General features: G+C 55.9%; 1 protein-coding gene across 4 annotated transcripts in view; it reads right to left on the bottom strand.

Annotated features, from left to right (window-relative positions):
* Positions 1 to 6,546: 6,546 nt before the first annotated feature.
* Positions 6,547 to 15,849, bottom strand: part of CARD19 (caspase recruitment domain family member 19) — a 14,069-nt gene continuing 4,766 nt past the window's right edge. The window contains exons 2-6 of one of the 4 annotated variants that reach the window (XM_021694394.2): positions 10,406 to 10,548; positions 8,710 to 8,863; positions 7,530 to 7,589; positions 7,276 to 7,347; positions 6,547 to 6,788 (exon numbers count right to left, since the gene is read on the bottom strand). In XM_021694394.2, coding sequence (XP_021550069.1) covers positions 6,673 to 6,788; positions 7,276 to 7,347; positions 7,530 to 7,589; positions 8,710 to 8,863; positions 10,406 to 10,548 — 545 coding nt within the window. In that variant the 3' untranslated portion in view covers positions 6,547 to 6,672. Of the gene's footprint in view, positions 6,789 to 6,908; positions 7,590 to 8,709; positions 8,864 to 10,405; positions 10,549 to 15,849 lie in introns of those variants that run through there. The other 3 variants (XM_021694395.2, XM_021694393.1, XM_021694391.1) reach the window with 3 other exon arrangements.

The following is a 15,849-nucleotide window of genomic DNA, read 5'->3' as shown; positions in this document are numbered from 1 at the left end:
ATAAACAGAAGTGCTTGTGGGTAAGGTGGGCCCGGCTTTGCTTTAAGACACTCCAGGAAAGGGGCGCCTGGGAGGCTCAGTCATCTGAGCGTCCAACTCTTGATTTCGGCTCAGGTCATGGTCTCAGGGTCGTGGGATCGAGCCCCGTGGCAGGCTCCACACTGGGCACGGAGTCTGCTTGGGATTTCTCTCTCTCCCTCTCTCTCTGCCCCTCCCCCCGCTCAAAAGAATCAAACAAAACACTCCAAGAAAAAGCTTGGGGAAACGGATGAAACAAGGTGGAGAAGTGCTGGACAGCATGGGCCCGAGGGCAGCCCTCTGCTCTGGCGAGCGTCTCCAAGTCCCGCAAAGAGGGTTTGTAAGGGTGATCCACGTGTGGGACAAGGTCCGTGAAGAAGCATGAGGAGCAGGTGGGCAGAGGGTGGACACACGTCTCCAGTAGGGCTGACGAGCATGAGCCCCACTGAGCAGGGGCAGATGCAGGGCTGCACGGTGGCCGGCCCTGGGGTCTGGTGGCGCGAAGGTCTCAGACTCGGGCGTGGCCCTGGGGGTGGAGCTTGGCCCACCCCTCCAGCTGCTGGCTTCTGTAAGCATGTCTCCCCTTCATTGACTTGGCTTTGGACAGAAAGCGGGGGGGGGGGGCGGGGGGCCAGGCTCTCATCTGTGACCTATCCCCACAACCTGGCCCTCCTGTCAGCCCACCCTGTCTCCCTTGCCCCCTCTCCCTCGGCCACCCCCACGTGTCCGGGCAGCCTGGTCCCCTGGCCCAGTCCTGCCCAGGGTCTGACACAGGTGGATGCCGCCCTGCACCACACCCCTGGGGTTGCCCACGGTGGCCTGTGGCCGGTGATGTGGGCTGGCCGGTAGTCACATGGGGAGCGCCAGGGACATGGCCAACAGATGGCCTAGCTCTTTCTTTGGTCAGCACAGGAAGTATGTCAGCACACGCAGAGGGGTGAACCCCAGATGACTGGACTGAGCCCCGGGCGTCACCAAGCCCGGCTGGCCTTCACAGGGCACAGAGAGATGGTGGGCGGGTCTGTGCGTCCCAGACCCGAGAGTCCACTGTCCCCAGGTGCCCCCCACCCCCGCCCACCAGCTCCCAGACCCAAGCCTCGGCAGCCACTCCGGCCCCCTGACCCTTCAGATGTGTTTCCGTCTCAGGACCCTGGCATGTGGGCCGGTATCCAGGGCCAGGCTCAGCTCTGAGGTCCTCCCGTAGGTCCTCCTGACCCTCTCCGCTGGTCAGTCACCCCAGGCCATTTGGGTTTACTCTGCCTTTGGTGCCATGGACTGGCGTCAGCATCCGCGGCGCGCCCCCAGGCCCATGTCTGAGCCCTGCCCAGCCCTGCCATGCCTGGCTCAAGACCAGGGCTGCCCCCAGAGAGGGAGGGTCCTACCTGCCATGCTCCTGAGGGTCGACACCACCACCTGTGTCCTGTGTCCTTGGTACCATGTCTGGCATACAGTTGGCGGTCAGTGAACGTCTGCTGCAGACCCACTCACTCGTCCACCTGAGCCAGGCCCTGGGTGTGCGTCAGAAAACTGGGGCCAACAGAGCCCGGGGGGGGCCGGGGCGGACGGTGAGGCCCTGCGAGCTACGGAGGGGCTTGAGGGGCCAGGAGATGGAGGGCCGCCCGGGGGAGCGAGCGGAGGGGTGTGCTTGACCGGAGAGAGCTGATGGATGTTGGTAGGTGAGCGGTAGAGGGTAGGTGACAGATGGTAGGGGTGGACGGGTCATCCCCAGGCCGCACGGCAGCGTCCCCACGTGAGGAAGCAGCTCTGCGCTGTAGGCCAAGGCCGCCCGCCGTCTCTCCCAGGAACCGGCGGGTCCCCGTCCCTGGCGCTCCTCCCCACTGTCCACCCTTCAAGGCCCTGGCGCCACTGACCTGAGGGGAGGAAGGACGGGCAGCTCAGGGGCCCGGGGACGTGGGGCTGCGTGAGGCTGGGACCAGGCGGGTGCTGTTGGCTCCTCCCCACAGCGGGCGGCCACCCGCCATTGCCTTCCTCCCTCACTCAGCTGCTTCCTCTCCCACCGGGCTTGAATTGAGTTGAATTGAATTCCGCTCTTCTCCAGGCATTACTTTTAAAAATCAGGGAGCTGAAGGTTTTGATGTTTTTTTTCTCTTTCTCTCCAGTATTGACGTAAGGGGACGTGTGTGGGGCCTGAGGAAGCTGCCCCAGGGCAGCAGTACCCCCCCCAGATCCAGCCCCTCAGCAGGGGGATGGGGCCTGGCCCCTTCCGGGTGACGTAAGAATCAGGGTCCCAGCTGCCACCTGGCTGGTGCTGAGGGACCTTCATCCCATCTCTGTGCCTGGGTCCCAGGGCCCATCCCGCAGGAGGCTAATCTCGGGGCCTGTCAGGCCTGGTGTTGAACAGAGCTCCTGGGGGGCACGGGGAAGGCAGGACCCTTCTGAGCCCATCGAAGAACGCTGACCCAGGGGAACTGGAGATGACAACCCCGGATCCAGCAGTGTCAGCACCTTCACCCCGACACTGCACCTGCAGTCAGCACCACCCTCTCCCGGAAGGGAGCGCGGGGTTGTGCAAGATGCAGCTGCCATTTCCTGCTCCACAAACACCAGGCTGTGTCCTCACCCGGCCCTAACCACATGGCCCAAGGCAAAGGCATCTAGAGCCCAAAATCCTTCCACCAGGAGACCCCTTCTTCACCAACACTCTCCATCACACCCTCCTCACGCCTCTGCACATCCTCCTCAACCTTCTACACTCTCCTCCACCTCCTCACCTCAACTTCCTCACACCTTCTCACACCTCCTATGTCTTCACATGCTCCTCAACCTCCTCACACCTCTTCCCACCTCTTAATATACTCCTCACACCCCCTCACACCCTCCTCACACCTCACATCCTCCTCACACACCTCACACCTCCTCTCACCCTCCTCTACCTCTTCACATCTTCAACCTCCTCAACCTCCTCATACCCTCCTCTACCTCCTCACATCTTCAATCTCCTCACACCCCCTCACACCTCACACCTCCTCCCACCTGCTTCCACCGCCTCACACCTCCAACACACCCCTCACACCCCCTCACATGCTCTTCATGTCTCCTCACACCACCTGACAACTTCCTCACACCCTCCTCACACCTCCTCAACCTCCTCACACCCCCCACACCCCTCTTCACATCCTCCTCATACCTCCTACACCCTCCTTGCACCTCCTCATATACTCCTCACACCCCCTCACACCCCGTCCTATCAGCTCACACTTCTTCACACCTCCACACACCCTCCTCACACCTCCTCACATGTCATTTCACTCTCCTTAACCATCCTCACACTTCTGTCACGTACCTAATCTTGGGAACCATTCTCCACCCCAGGCAGCCTCTCCCAGCTCCTGCACTCCTCGAGGTGCAAACGGATCCCAGTACTATCGTAACCAGGATGAGGACCTATCCTTGTTGCTGTAGTATTTGGAAGGGCTTCCTGGAGGAGGTAACATTTGACCAAACTCTGAAAGCTAAATCCGTGGGGTTTTAGGAAAGAACGTTCCAGCTGTGGAAGGTGCTCAGGCGTGGACTATGAAGGGTTCCAGTTGTAGATGTGTGGAGGTGAGGATACAGGGACAAATGGTGAGGGCCTAGAGCAGCTGGGGCAGGGGGAGCAGGGGAGTTTGTGACCTGTGGTGCCTTTCATGCCCCGATGGACCACCGCAGCTCACCAGCTGGGTCCGGAGACCTGGGACAGGCACTGACCACCCCTTGCTCAGGGGAAGGGACCCCACCACGGGCCCCGATGGAGTGGAGGCCTTACAGGTCTCAGGGGGCAGACAGCAGCAGGACCTTCCCCGCCACTGGCCTGCTGGGCCAGTCTCTGGGATGTTTCTTCAAAGGCGTTGTCTTGGTTTGGGTGGCTTCTCCATACAGACATGTACTTCAGGACGTTGGGAGTCTGAGATCACGACATCAGCAGACTTGGGTGTGTGGTGAGAACCGGCTTCCTCTTCCCACTATCCTCACATGACAGGCTCTCTGGAGTCTCTTTTATAAGGTCACTAATCCCATCTTGGGTTCCACCCTCATGGTCTAATTATCCCCAAAGGCCCTACCTGCTACCACCATCACCCTGGGGGTTAGGCTTCAATATTGTGGATTTTGGAGAGGCACAAATGTTCAGAACAGGGCAGGTATTACCAGCTCAGGTAAAACTGTCACTCCGGGAAACTCTCTTCACCTCCTGGGGGCCAGCTGTGCTTGCACCTTCACACAGTGGCCTAATTTACTCTTACCTGCGTGTCTTGACCTGGGAGCACCCAGCACCTTTACCCAGGCGTCTCTGTCACCTCCAGCAGGGTGTGTCTGTCACCTTTTCCTAGCTGTGTCTCTCAGAGAGTGGGACAAACATGGAGAACACCCCAGGGCTCCTGCCCGGGAAGAAATTTACCCTGGGAATTGGTATCTCGGCCCCTCATGATAGGTGGAGTGGCTGCAGACCAGGCAAGACGTGCCTGGCTGAGCCTCAGGGGTCTGCTGGCCCCCAGAACCTCTGCCACCCCCGAGTCAGAGTCCAGAGCGGGTGCAGGGACCCGGCCGCTGGTGTGGCAGGCCAGTGGGAAGGCGGCCTCCAGTCCAGCCTCCGCAGTGATGGGAGCCGTTCGCATGGGGACCTGGCTGCGGGGATCTGAAATGCAGTACGTCTCTCCCAGCCCCGGTCAGGCCCCAGAAGGGGGGTACTGCTGGGGAATGGGCAGGCTCGCAGGTCCCTCACCTGGGCCCTGAGCAAGGTCAGGAGGACCTCCGTGTGGGGCAAAGCTGTGGGCTCCATTCAGCCCAGCGGCTCAGGGTGGCCCTTGCGTCCTCACGGCCGAGTACAAGCAACCGTGCTTGCCCCACCCGACGGGGTGTCCCAGAGAGGACCATGCACCTGATGCACCTTCCCACAACCTGGCAAACTCACGGAGAGAGTTCTGGCGAACAGCACTTAACTGAGCAGTGCTGTCCCAGGCCTGCTTCCATGATACACATGGGCAACTGCAGCTCCGCCTCTGGAGCCGCACCAGGGCCTGCAGCACAGCGGTGGCGAGCGGGAGGCCACGCAGGCCCGCGGCATCCAGGCGTGCCAGGGGCTGCTGCCCAGCTCTCCCGCGCCCTGGCCCTCACTTGTCCGCCTGGGCACGGGAGTGAGTGAATTAGGCCCTGAGCCGGCCGTGCGGGGGTGGGACACCAAGCCCTGGAGCTGCTTCCTCGGGCCCGTGCCCTGCCACCCTGAGAGCTGGGAGCGCTGTCATTCCTGGAGGTGGCCAGCCCTGGCATCTCCGGAAACCTCCCGTGGAAACCTAAACTCATGGTGATTCTTGGGTGGACAAATATGCTTCTGTTTCCCCAAAAGGAGGCTGGCGGGGGAGGAGCTGGCGGGGAGGCAACTGGGAGAGGGACCGCGGGCGGCCAGCCTGCTCGTGTGTCTGTGAGTGTGTGCGTGTGCGGGGAGGGCAGGTGGAAGCCCCGTCTTGGCGGCTGTAATGAAAATGGCGGTGCCCGGAGGGATGCGGTGCCGTGAGCTCCTGCTTCAGGCGGGCGGCGACTTGGTGGGCTTACAGGGCCCTCAGGACCGTGCTGCTGGATGCCACAGGTGGGGCACCAGGCCCTCTTGAACCTGCACACTTACCCTCCCGTGTCCACGAGGGAAGTTTCCACATTGGGATCCTGAGCCTGAGGCTGGCAGGTGAGACGATGAGCCAGAGGCCAGGGCCTCAGATGGCACAATGACGTTTTTCATCTCTAAAAGTTCTAGTAGGTTCTGTGGACCGTTTTACTCCCAGTCTCCGCCCGCAATCTGGGACAAGATCTTGTGCTCGTTTCCAGGCCCTGACTGTAGTTGTAGCCATCAGACCCACCCCAGACCCGCTAAGCCCAGGTCCTCACCTCCCAGTGGGGAGGGGCTCCATTCTCAGGACAGCGGCTAGCAAGGCCAGGCAGGGCCCAGGACCTGGGGGTCCGCTCTGGTGACTGGATGGGGACACATCATGGGAAGGGAATGAGGACGGTGGTGAAGCTTGGACCGCCTCACATGCTGGGTCCCCCTTCTCCTGGCCGAGTAACCTCTGTTTCCTCTTCAGGAAAGGAGGGGTGCAGCCCCCACGTGCTGGGACCACTGGGTGGAAGGAAGTGAACACACGTGGGCACTGGGGCTTCTTGGGGTTTGCGGCTGGTGCCCCTGGCATCCCAGGGCAGTGCCCCCACCCAGCCTTCCTACCTGGGCTGGGGCTGGTGGCTGGGAAGGGCCAGGGTGTGGGCAGGGACGGGTGTGGGGGCACACGACACACCAAGCAGGGACGGCAGAGGGGATCGATGTGGGAGGGGCGTGCCCTGGAGGGAAGCTGTGGGAAGGGGTAGTGGAAGGAGAGCAGGGAACAGGTTGGGGAGACGGTGAGGCGGGGGCGTGTGGGGGTGGGCGCTGAGGGCAGCAGGGGCTGGGAGGGCAGCCTGAGTAGGACCTGGGCCCCAGGCCGCCTGTGGGACAGCAGATGCCCTCAGGGTCAGAATCATCTAGAAAACACTCCTGAGAAAAAGGACAAGACTCCAACGTTTAATATTGTTGAGTACCTTTGTCAGGTGAAGGTAACTTTCTTAAAAAAGTATAAATAGTGAAAAACAAGCATTTAGAAAAGAAGTGGCAGGCCCCCGGGCGGGCGGGCAGGGGCGTCAGAGCCTTCCCAGGTCGTCTGTGAGGAAGGCCAGCAGGAAGCGGCTGACGTGCCTGTCGACAATGATGGGGGAGAAGCCCAGGACACGCCGGGCCCCCGGCAGCACCTTGGGGTCTGGAAGACAAGGTGGTCTCAGAAACCGCCACCACCGTTCTCAGCCCCATGCATCACCAAGCCCCACAGCCGAGGGACATGGGGCGTCCCTGCCAAGCAGGCCTGCCCGGCGCTGCCTCCCCACGCACGGCTTCCACAGGCCCAGTGTGGCAGGAAAGGGACGGCAGCTGCCACGCTGGGCCACGGGCCTCCCGTCCATTTGTCAGGGCTGAGCTGTTGGAGGGGCCAGAGGTGGGTGTCCTGCTCCAGGCCACACACGGGACGGGGCTTTCTAACCCCAGAGCCCAGCTGCGCCCCACCTCCCATCAGGGGCTGTCATTCCCTGCCCCCCCGGGGGTGGAGGGCTTGAGAACCGGGGCCCCACATTCCCTCTTCTTCCTGTGCCCTGCAAGGTGGGCCCTGCCACTGTCCCACTGTACATGCAAGGAAACTGAGGCACAGGGAGGCCAGGGGACTTGGTGCTCGGGCCTGGCCAGGCAGCACCCACCTGGAGGGCCGCAGTAAACGAGGAGCGCCAGCCCCGCGGCCAGGCCGAGGCAGGCCAGGAAGGCCACGGGCCCTGGGGAGAAAGGGGGTACGTGAGCAAGTGGCTGGCTGAGCCTGGAGGACGGGGCGCCCCAGCAAGCACCCTGGGGCCCGTGCAATGGGAAGCCAGGACCAAGCCTGACTTGGAAAGGAGCAGCCCCTGAGGCAGAGACGGAACCCTGGGGGGGATGGGGTGGGGGTCACGGAGGCGGTTACCCCTGTCACTGAGCTCGCGGCCCACGGTGCCTGAGTCTAGCTCTGTGCAATCTGAGTTCTCTGGAAACAAAATCACAGGGCTTGGTTAGTGGTTAGCGGGCCAGAGGAAGGGGGTTGCCCCGCCCGCAGGAAACCAAGGGCCTGCTCAGGCTTCTTCTCCCCAACCCTGGGGGCCCCCAGGCTGGGCGGAACCAGGCTGTATGGGCACCCAGCCTTCTGGGCTGGGCTTGGGGGAGTCAGCACCAGAGAGGGGACCCTGGGACCAGCCTCATGGAACCCTGAGTTTTGGGTTTCCTTCTGTCCACTTCCTGAGACCCTGAGGGCCATGGGGTGGGGGCCATCGTTCCCTGCAGATGCAGACACCAAATGCAGCATGAACACCCGCCTGTCCCAAGTCTGATGTCCACATGAGGGCAGGGAGCGTGTTCTCCCCAGAACTCCCCAACCAGCCACCTGCTGATGGCCCAAGAGCCTGGAAGGTACGTGACTCCCAGTCAGGCTGTGGGGCCCCCCAGTGGCTGGTATGATGTGCTGGTCCTGGGCCAGAGCTCAGGGCCCAGTCCTGCCGCCCGCCCTCAGGTCAGGGACACCAGCCCTGGGTCCCAGCTGAGCATCCTGGGGTGAGCGGGTGAGCCACCCTGTCCCTCAGGCCTCCAGCTTCAGATCAGAGGATTGAGGGACAGCAGCCCCTCCTCCAGCGGACCAGGGCACAGAGGCCTCAGAAATGAGCTGCTATCCCTGCCTACGCCTCCCCCATCCCCAACCCAGCAGCAGAGGGTCCCTCGGGACTCACACGTCTCCTGAGCACTCAAGCAAGACCCTCTAAGCCAAACGCACGTGCCTTGGACCAGCCATCTGTGCCCGAGTCTGTTCTACAAAAACACCCACACTGCAGGGACCCCCCCGGGCATCCTCGGTGGTGGGGGCGACCTCGGCTTCTCCATGCGGGTACAGTTGGCTCAAGCCTGGTTCAGCCGTGAGCCGCCTCCAACACAAGCCTAAGGATTCCCAGTGCGCTAGGCTAGAGAGAAGGGCAGAGCCTCGCACACAAGATGCTACCTTCTGTGGAAAGACGGGCCCAAGACAGACGGAGACAACGATCTCTGCATCTGAAACACTCCCCTCTCTCTCTGGGGGCCGCCGCGCAGATGGCCTTGGGTGAGGGGCCGGGCACACTTACGCGGGCCGAGCCGGCTGGGCAGGCGACTGTGCAGCAGCTGGGCGTGGATGTACAGGGCCCGGTAGAACTCCCGGCAGTCACGCTCCCCGCTCCGCTGCAGATGGCCCAGGAGGTCAGAGAGCCGCACGCGCAGGGACGCCTTGGGGTTCCGGAACTGGGGGTGGAGGGTGCAAGGGAAGGTCAGGCTCGAGGGCAGGACGCTCGAAGGAGGCAGCCACTGACCACCCAGACCCCCCAGGGCCACAGCCCACCCACGCTGCGGTCACAGCACAGTCATGTCCTCGCACTCCCTCCGCTGTGGAGGCCAGGCAGCATCAAGGAGGAGAGTGGCGACACTATTCCAACTGTCAGAAGCCAGTGGCTTGCTGTGTGACTTTGGCGAGTCACTTCACCCACTACGACTCTGTCTCCTCAGTTGTAAAAAGGATATAATAAACAAACGGTAGGGTCGCTACAGGGAATCAATGAGGTGATGGCGTGAGTGGTAACTTCCAGCAGTTTACAGTCTACAGGAATGTGATTCAAGTTTTTAAAAGCCAAGGGTTAAGGGGCGCCTGGGTGGCTCAGTCGGTTAAGCGTCTGCCTCCGGCTCAGGGTCCTGGGATCAAGCCCCACATCGGGCTCCCTGCTCATTGGGGAGTCTGCTGCTCCCTCTGCCTGCCGCTTCCCCTGCTTTGTGCTCTCTCCCTCTCTCTCTGACAAATAAATAAAATCTTTAAAAAAAATAAAAAATAAAAACAGGCTCTTTTGATGTGTTTGATGGAGAAATGTGTGGTTCTAAAGGTCAGTGAACTGGGCTCTTGCTTGGATCCCTGGAACCCAGAAGCGGTGGCCTGGTGCTGCCACCTGGTGGCAGCATACCATTCCACTTGGAACCAGAATTGAACCAGAAACTGCAAAGGCAAAGACAAGCATATGGCAGGAGCCACGGAAACTACGAGGAACGGAATACTGTGGGTGTGTATATGCAGGAGTCTCCTTTTTTTTGTATAAATGTCTGAAACTTTTCAAATTCAAATCTGTACACAATATATTAGACTTAATTACGATAATAAGGGATAAATTTTACCCATGCTTTTTAACTTACTGCATACGTTTATAACTTAAGCTTCTGAGCCAGTAGCGGGGCCCAGCTGGATTTCGGCTGTCCCCAGGAGAGGCCCCAAGCCCCGTGGACAGCCCTGCACTAGCGGCGGGAGCTGCAGCTCCAAGAGCAGGGCTCAGTCGGTCACCCAGCTGGAGGGGAGCCCCGCACCCCGAAGCCCTGGTGCTGCCGAGGGGGGAGCAGAGAAAGGGCAGCATAGGCAAGGTGCATCCACTCTCCCTTGGTTTCCCCAAATGTTTGTTCATTTTTGAACCTCTGTAAGAGGCAGGAGCAAAGCCGTGTGGCACTGGGGTGGAGCCTGGCCAGCAGCCCCGCTCCTCCCCCACTCCCCACGCCACCCCCAGGCCTGTCATGCGTGGGGGCACACTGTCCTGTCTCCTGGGGTGCCCCTGGCATCTCTGGAGGGCTGCCAGCAGGCCCCGATGACATAGGAAGAGACTGAGGCTCGCAGAACTAATGTTCTGGGCCCAACATCACTGCGAGGAGCTGGGCTTTCACCTCTGAGCTGTCCTGTCCTGCCCCCAACCCTGCTTCCTCCCAGCCCCGGGGGGAAGGGATCCACGGGAGACATGCCAGCCCCCTCCCCATTACCTTCTCTGCATCCTTGTTGCTGAGGATCTGAGGGTAGTAACGGTTCAGCTGGAGGACGATCCTGTCCACCTGCTGCTCACTGAGGCTTCCCTGGCCCATTAGGAAAGGTGTGTCCTGGACCAGGCGGTCACAGTAGGTCTGCTCTGAAACAGCAGGGAGCACAGAGGGCATGAGCCGGCACGGCTGGGGTGGGGGCTGGGGCAGCAGGTCCCCCACACCACACACAGCGTGGCCCCCAGGCCCCTGGAGGCACATCGGCTGTGAGCTCCCGGACAACTGCTGACACCCCACCTGTGTGGGCTATGCACAGCCGGACCCCCCAGCAGGCTCGCTGCCGAGGACAGAGAGGTCGAGTGCGCTGTCCACGGGGAAGGGCCCAGGCAGCCTGGAGAAGGCCTGACCCTGCAGCTCCCACAGGAGTTCTCACAGGGGCAGAAGGGCAGGGCTCAGGGGGGCCATGCTGGCGTGGCCACGGACACGCCGTGCCTGCAAGGCCCCGAGAAGCCACCACTGCCGCAGAGCTCCGTGCCCCCCCACCCTGCCCCCACCGCCACGGGCCGGGATGCTCTTCCCTTCGTTGCTTCTTTCAGGACCATCATTAAAGCCTCACTGTGCACCTGCTTTCCCATTAAGAATGTTCTTTAGAGGGCGCCTGGGTGGCTCAGTTGGTTGAGCGGCTGCCTTCGGCTCAGGTCATGATCCTGGAGTCCCGGGATCGAGTCCCGCATCGGGCTCCCTGCTCGGCAGGGAGTCTGCTTCTCCCTCTGACCCTCCTCCCTCTCATGCTCTCTCTCTCAAATAAATAAATAAAATCTTTAAAAAAAAAAAAAAAAAGAATGTTCTTTAGAATGACAGGCCTCTAAAGACCAGGGGGGTTAGTGGTTGTTGGGCGGCCCGGGATCCCCAAGGGAGAGTCCTGATTCCACAGCATCAACTACCTGAACAGGTGCGCTGCCCCCCACCTGTGGCGGCCGATGGACGGGGTTGGGCACAGCTACATAGGAGGAGACTGTTTGTATGTGATTGGAGTTAACTCGCTATCCGTTCAATTAGATGGTTACGACTTTAGGATGTTATGTGTAATTCTTACGGTAACCACTAAGAAAATATCCACGGAATATAGACAAAAGGAAATCAAAATGTGTTACTAAAGAAAGTCAAACAAACATGAAAGAAGGCAGTAGTGGATGAAGGACAAAAATCTGTAAGACATCAGAAAACAAATAGCAGAAAGGTAGAAACGAGTTATTCGTTATCAGTAATTAAAGACACAGATTGGCAAAATGGATTTGTGAGGGGCACCTGGGTGGCTCAGTCGTTAAGCGTCTGCCTTCGGCTCAGGTCATGGTCTCAGGGTCCTGGGATCGAGCCCCGCATCGAGCTCCCTGCTCGGCAGGAAACCTGCTTCTCCCTCTCCCACTCCCCCCTGTGTTCCTGCTCTCACTATCTCTCACTGTCTCTGTCAAATGAATAAAATCTTTAAAAAAAAAAATGGATTTGTGATATTGTGATTTAATGTCAGAAATATAGATTTGGTCTTCATCCCAATTCCTGGCACAGAGCTCCTAAAACCCTTGGAATTTCCTAAGTGATGAGCCATGAAGGGGAAGGGTGCCTTTCGTTGCTCATAACAAGCCCCTTTCAGCCTCATCGGACTTTGTGTGAATGGGGTGATTTTCTGAAAGCCCCTAAACAACCACAGGATGCGAGCCGGTTGCCAGTGAAGCCAAGCACATGGTTAGAGGCTTGGAGCTTTCAGTCCCACCCAACGCTGACCTCTAGGGAGGGGAGCAGGGCTGGAGGCTGAATAGAACACCAAGGGCCAGTGATTTAATTAATCGTGCCTACATTAAACAAAACAAAACACAACAAAAAAAACCTGCCTAAAAACCCAAAAGGATGGAGTTTGAAGAGCTGCCAGGTTGCTGAGCACACAGAGGAGCTGGGAAGGTGGTCCGCTCGGCAGGGACATGGAAGCTCTGTGTCCCCTCCCACATACTTTGCCCTGTCTCCTCTGTGTGGAGGGTCACTTGTATCCTTTGAAATGTCCTCTGTAATCAATCGGCGACAGTACCGAAAATGTTTTCCCAGGTTCTGTGAGCTGCAGTGAATGACTGAACCAAAAACTGGGGTCCTGGGGCCCTCGGGGTACAGCCAGTCCATCAGCAGCACAGTGGCAGCTAGCCTGGCGACTGGCATCTGCGGTGGGGGCGCTGTACAGGACTGAGCCCCTGCCAGGTGGGGCTGGAGGCCTTCCCCAGGGAGATGGTGTCGGAGACCCACAGCTGGTGTCGGAGAGTGGCTGGGTGGAGGTGAGACCACACATCTGGTGACCAGCAGCGTCAGGGGGCCTCAGGACTATGAGTGCTGGGGCAGGAATGGAGGGGAAGCAGAGCTCTCGTCCCTCTCAGGATTAAAAAAAATATGATCCAACCATATGCCGTCTCCAAAAGACTCCGATCCAAAGACACAAACAGGCTGAGAGTGAGAGCAGGGGAGCGGCTGAAAGAGCGAGGGGCTCCACGAACAGAACACAAGAGACTTTGCACCACAGACGGGTACAAGAGACACAGAAGTACATCCTATGTTAATAAAAGGGTCAATTCACCAAGAACATCAAACACACACCTGCGCCAAATATCAGAGCCCCCAAATAATAGTAAAGATTTAGTAATAATGAATAATAAGAATAGTTAGAGACGTCAGGACCCCACTTTCATAACAGCCAGCATAGAGGGAACTGCAGGGGTGAGCTGCAGTATAAACCAACCACAGCTCTCACACACACACGGACACACGGACACACACAGACACACACACACACACACAGAGTCCACCCAACGGAACAGGCGCATCGCATGTCACTGTGCTTCGCGGACACCATGTTTCCACAAACTGAAGGTCTGCGCCAAGAGTGAGTCTGTTGGCGCCACTTTTCCAACAGCATCTGTTTGCTTCATATCTCTGTGCCACGTTTTGATAATTCTCACAATTTAAACTTTTCATTCTTCAAACCTTTTCATTATTAATTGTTATGGCGATCTGTGATCAGTGATTATGACTTGCTGAAAACTCAGATGATTGGTAGGATTTTTCAGCAATAAAGTATTTTTAATTAGGGTACGTACACTGTTGGACATACGCTACTGCACACTTCATAGACCACAGTATAGCGTAAACGTAACTTTTATACGCAATGGGAAACCAAGAAATTCACTGGACTCACTTGACTGCGATATTCGTTTTTGTGCTGGAACAATTATTTATTGTCTGGAACCAAACCCACGATAGCTCTGAGGTGGGCCTGTACACATTCTTCTCAAGTGCCCACAGAAAATTCTCCAGGACAGACCGCAAAACAAGTCTGGCTACAAAACAAGTCATAATATATTTTAAAAGACTGAAATCATACAAAGGGTCTTTTCTGATCACATGGAATAAAGTCAGAAATCAGTAACGGAAGGAAAACTGGAAAATCCGCATGTGAAAGTGAAACAATGGATCAAAAGAAGAAATCACAAATGAAATGAGAAAATATCTTGAGACAACTGAAAAGAAAAATACAACACACCAAAACTTAAGGGGTGTCAGGAAAGCAGTTCAGAGGAGGACATTTAGGCTGTAAATGCAAATTTTACAATAGAAGAGAGATCTCCAGTCAACAACCTAATGTTACACCTTAAGGCAGCAGGAAGGGAAGAGCAAACTAGACAGAAAATAGCAGAAAGGAGGAAATAATAAAGATTAGAGCAAAGATAAATGCAATAAAAAATAGAAAAAAAAAGCAAAACTTGGTTCTTTGGAAAGATCAAGAAATTGACAAACTATTAGCTAGACCACAAAGAAAAAAGACTCAAGTTACTAACGTCAGAAATAAGAGTAGGGACAAGACTACCAATTACACAGAAATAAAACGGATTACAAAAGAATACTATGAAAATTTGTAAGCCAACAAATTGGACAAATGAGATGAAACGGACAAATTCCTAAAAACACACAAACCAAAACACAAATACAGAGAAAATCTGAATGGACCTCTAACCAGCAAGGAGATTAAATTAGAAATCAAAACTGTCCTAACGAACAGAAGCCCAGGAGCAGATGGATCCACTGGCGAATTCAACCAAACATTTAAGTGGCAATACTTCTACAATTCTTCCAAAAACAGAGAGGAGGGAATACTTCCTATCGCATTCCATGAGGCCAGCATTACCCTGATACCAGAACAAGACAAGGGTACAACTACAGACCAATATCTCTTACAAATACTGATGCCAAAATCCTCAACAAAATACTAGTAAACTGAATTCAACAGCACATTAAAAGGATTATACACCAGAAGAGCAGGATGGCTCAACATATGATCATCCATCAATGTAATACATTACATTAATAGAATGAAGTAAAACACAGACACACATCACAATCATCTCCAATGGTGCAGAAAAGGCATTTGACAAGATTCAATACTCTTTCTTGATTAAAGGAAAAAAACCTGCAATAAATTAAGAATAGAAGAAAATTTCCTCACCATAATGAAGGTCGTATATGACAAGCCCACAATGAACATCATACTCAGTGGTGGCAGACTGAAAGCTTTTCCCCTACGACCAGAAACCAAGCAGATGCCCACCCTCACCACTCCTATTCAATGTAGCACTGGGAGTTCTAGCCAAAACGATCAGACAAAAAAAGGAAATAAAGGGTATTCAAATGAAAAGGAGGAAGTAATATTATCTCTGTTTTGCAGATGACATGATTTTATATATAGAAAACCCTAAAGGTCAAAATTAATCAATAAATTCAGCAAAGCTGCAAGATACAAAATCAATACATAAAAATCAGTTGCATCTCTATACACCGACAACGAACAACCCAAAAAGGAAAATGAGAAAAACAATTCTATTTACAACAGCATCAAAAAGAATAAAATACTTAGGGATAAATTTAACTAAGGAGGTGAAAGAAAGACCAGTACACCGAAAACTCAAAACATCGCTGAAAGAAATTTAAAAAGATACAAATAAATGGAAATATACCCTCTGTTCATGGACTGGAAGTTAATGTTGTGAAAATGACAATACTCCCAAAGTAATCTACTGAGTCAATGCAATTCCTATCCAAATTCCAATGATGTTTCTTGTTTTTCATCCTAAAAGGGGCCTTTATAGCCAAAACCATCCTGAAAAAGAAGAACAAAGTTGGAAGACTCACGCTTGTTTCAGTACTACAATGCACAATGATCAAAACAGTGTGATACTGGGCACAAGGAGAGACATACAGACCAATGGAATAAAACAGAGTCCAGAAGGAAACCCTATTTTGAGTGTGTTGCGGGGGGGGGGGGGGGGGGGGGTGGGGGGAAAAAAAAACCCCGCGGGGGGGGAAAAATTTTTTAAAAAGAATTAACAAAAAAAGAAAAAATTCCAAAAAAAAAAAAAACC

This window comes from Neomonachus schauinslandi, chromosome 13 (genome assembly GCF_002201575.2).
Source record: "Neomonachus schauinslandi chromosome 13, ASM220157v2, whole genome shotgun sequence".
NCBI lineage: Eukaryota > Metazoa > Chordata > Mammalia > Carnivora > Phocidae > Neomonachus > Neomonachus schauinslandi.
The sequence above is the reverse complement of the archived record's forward strand: the minus strand, read 5'-3'. Positions and strand labels throughout refer to the sequence as shown.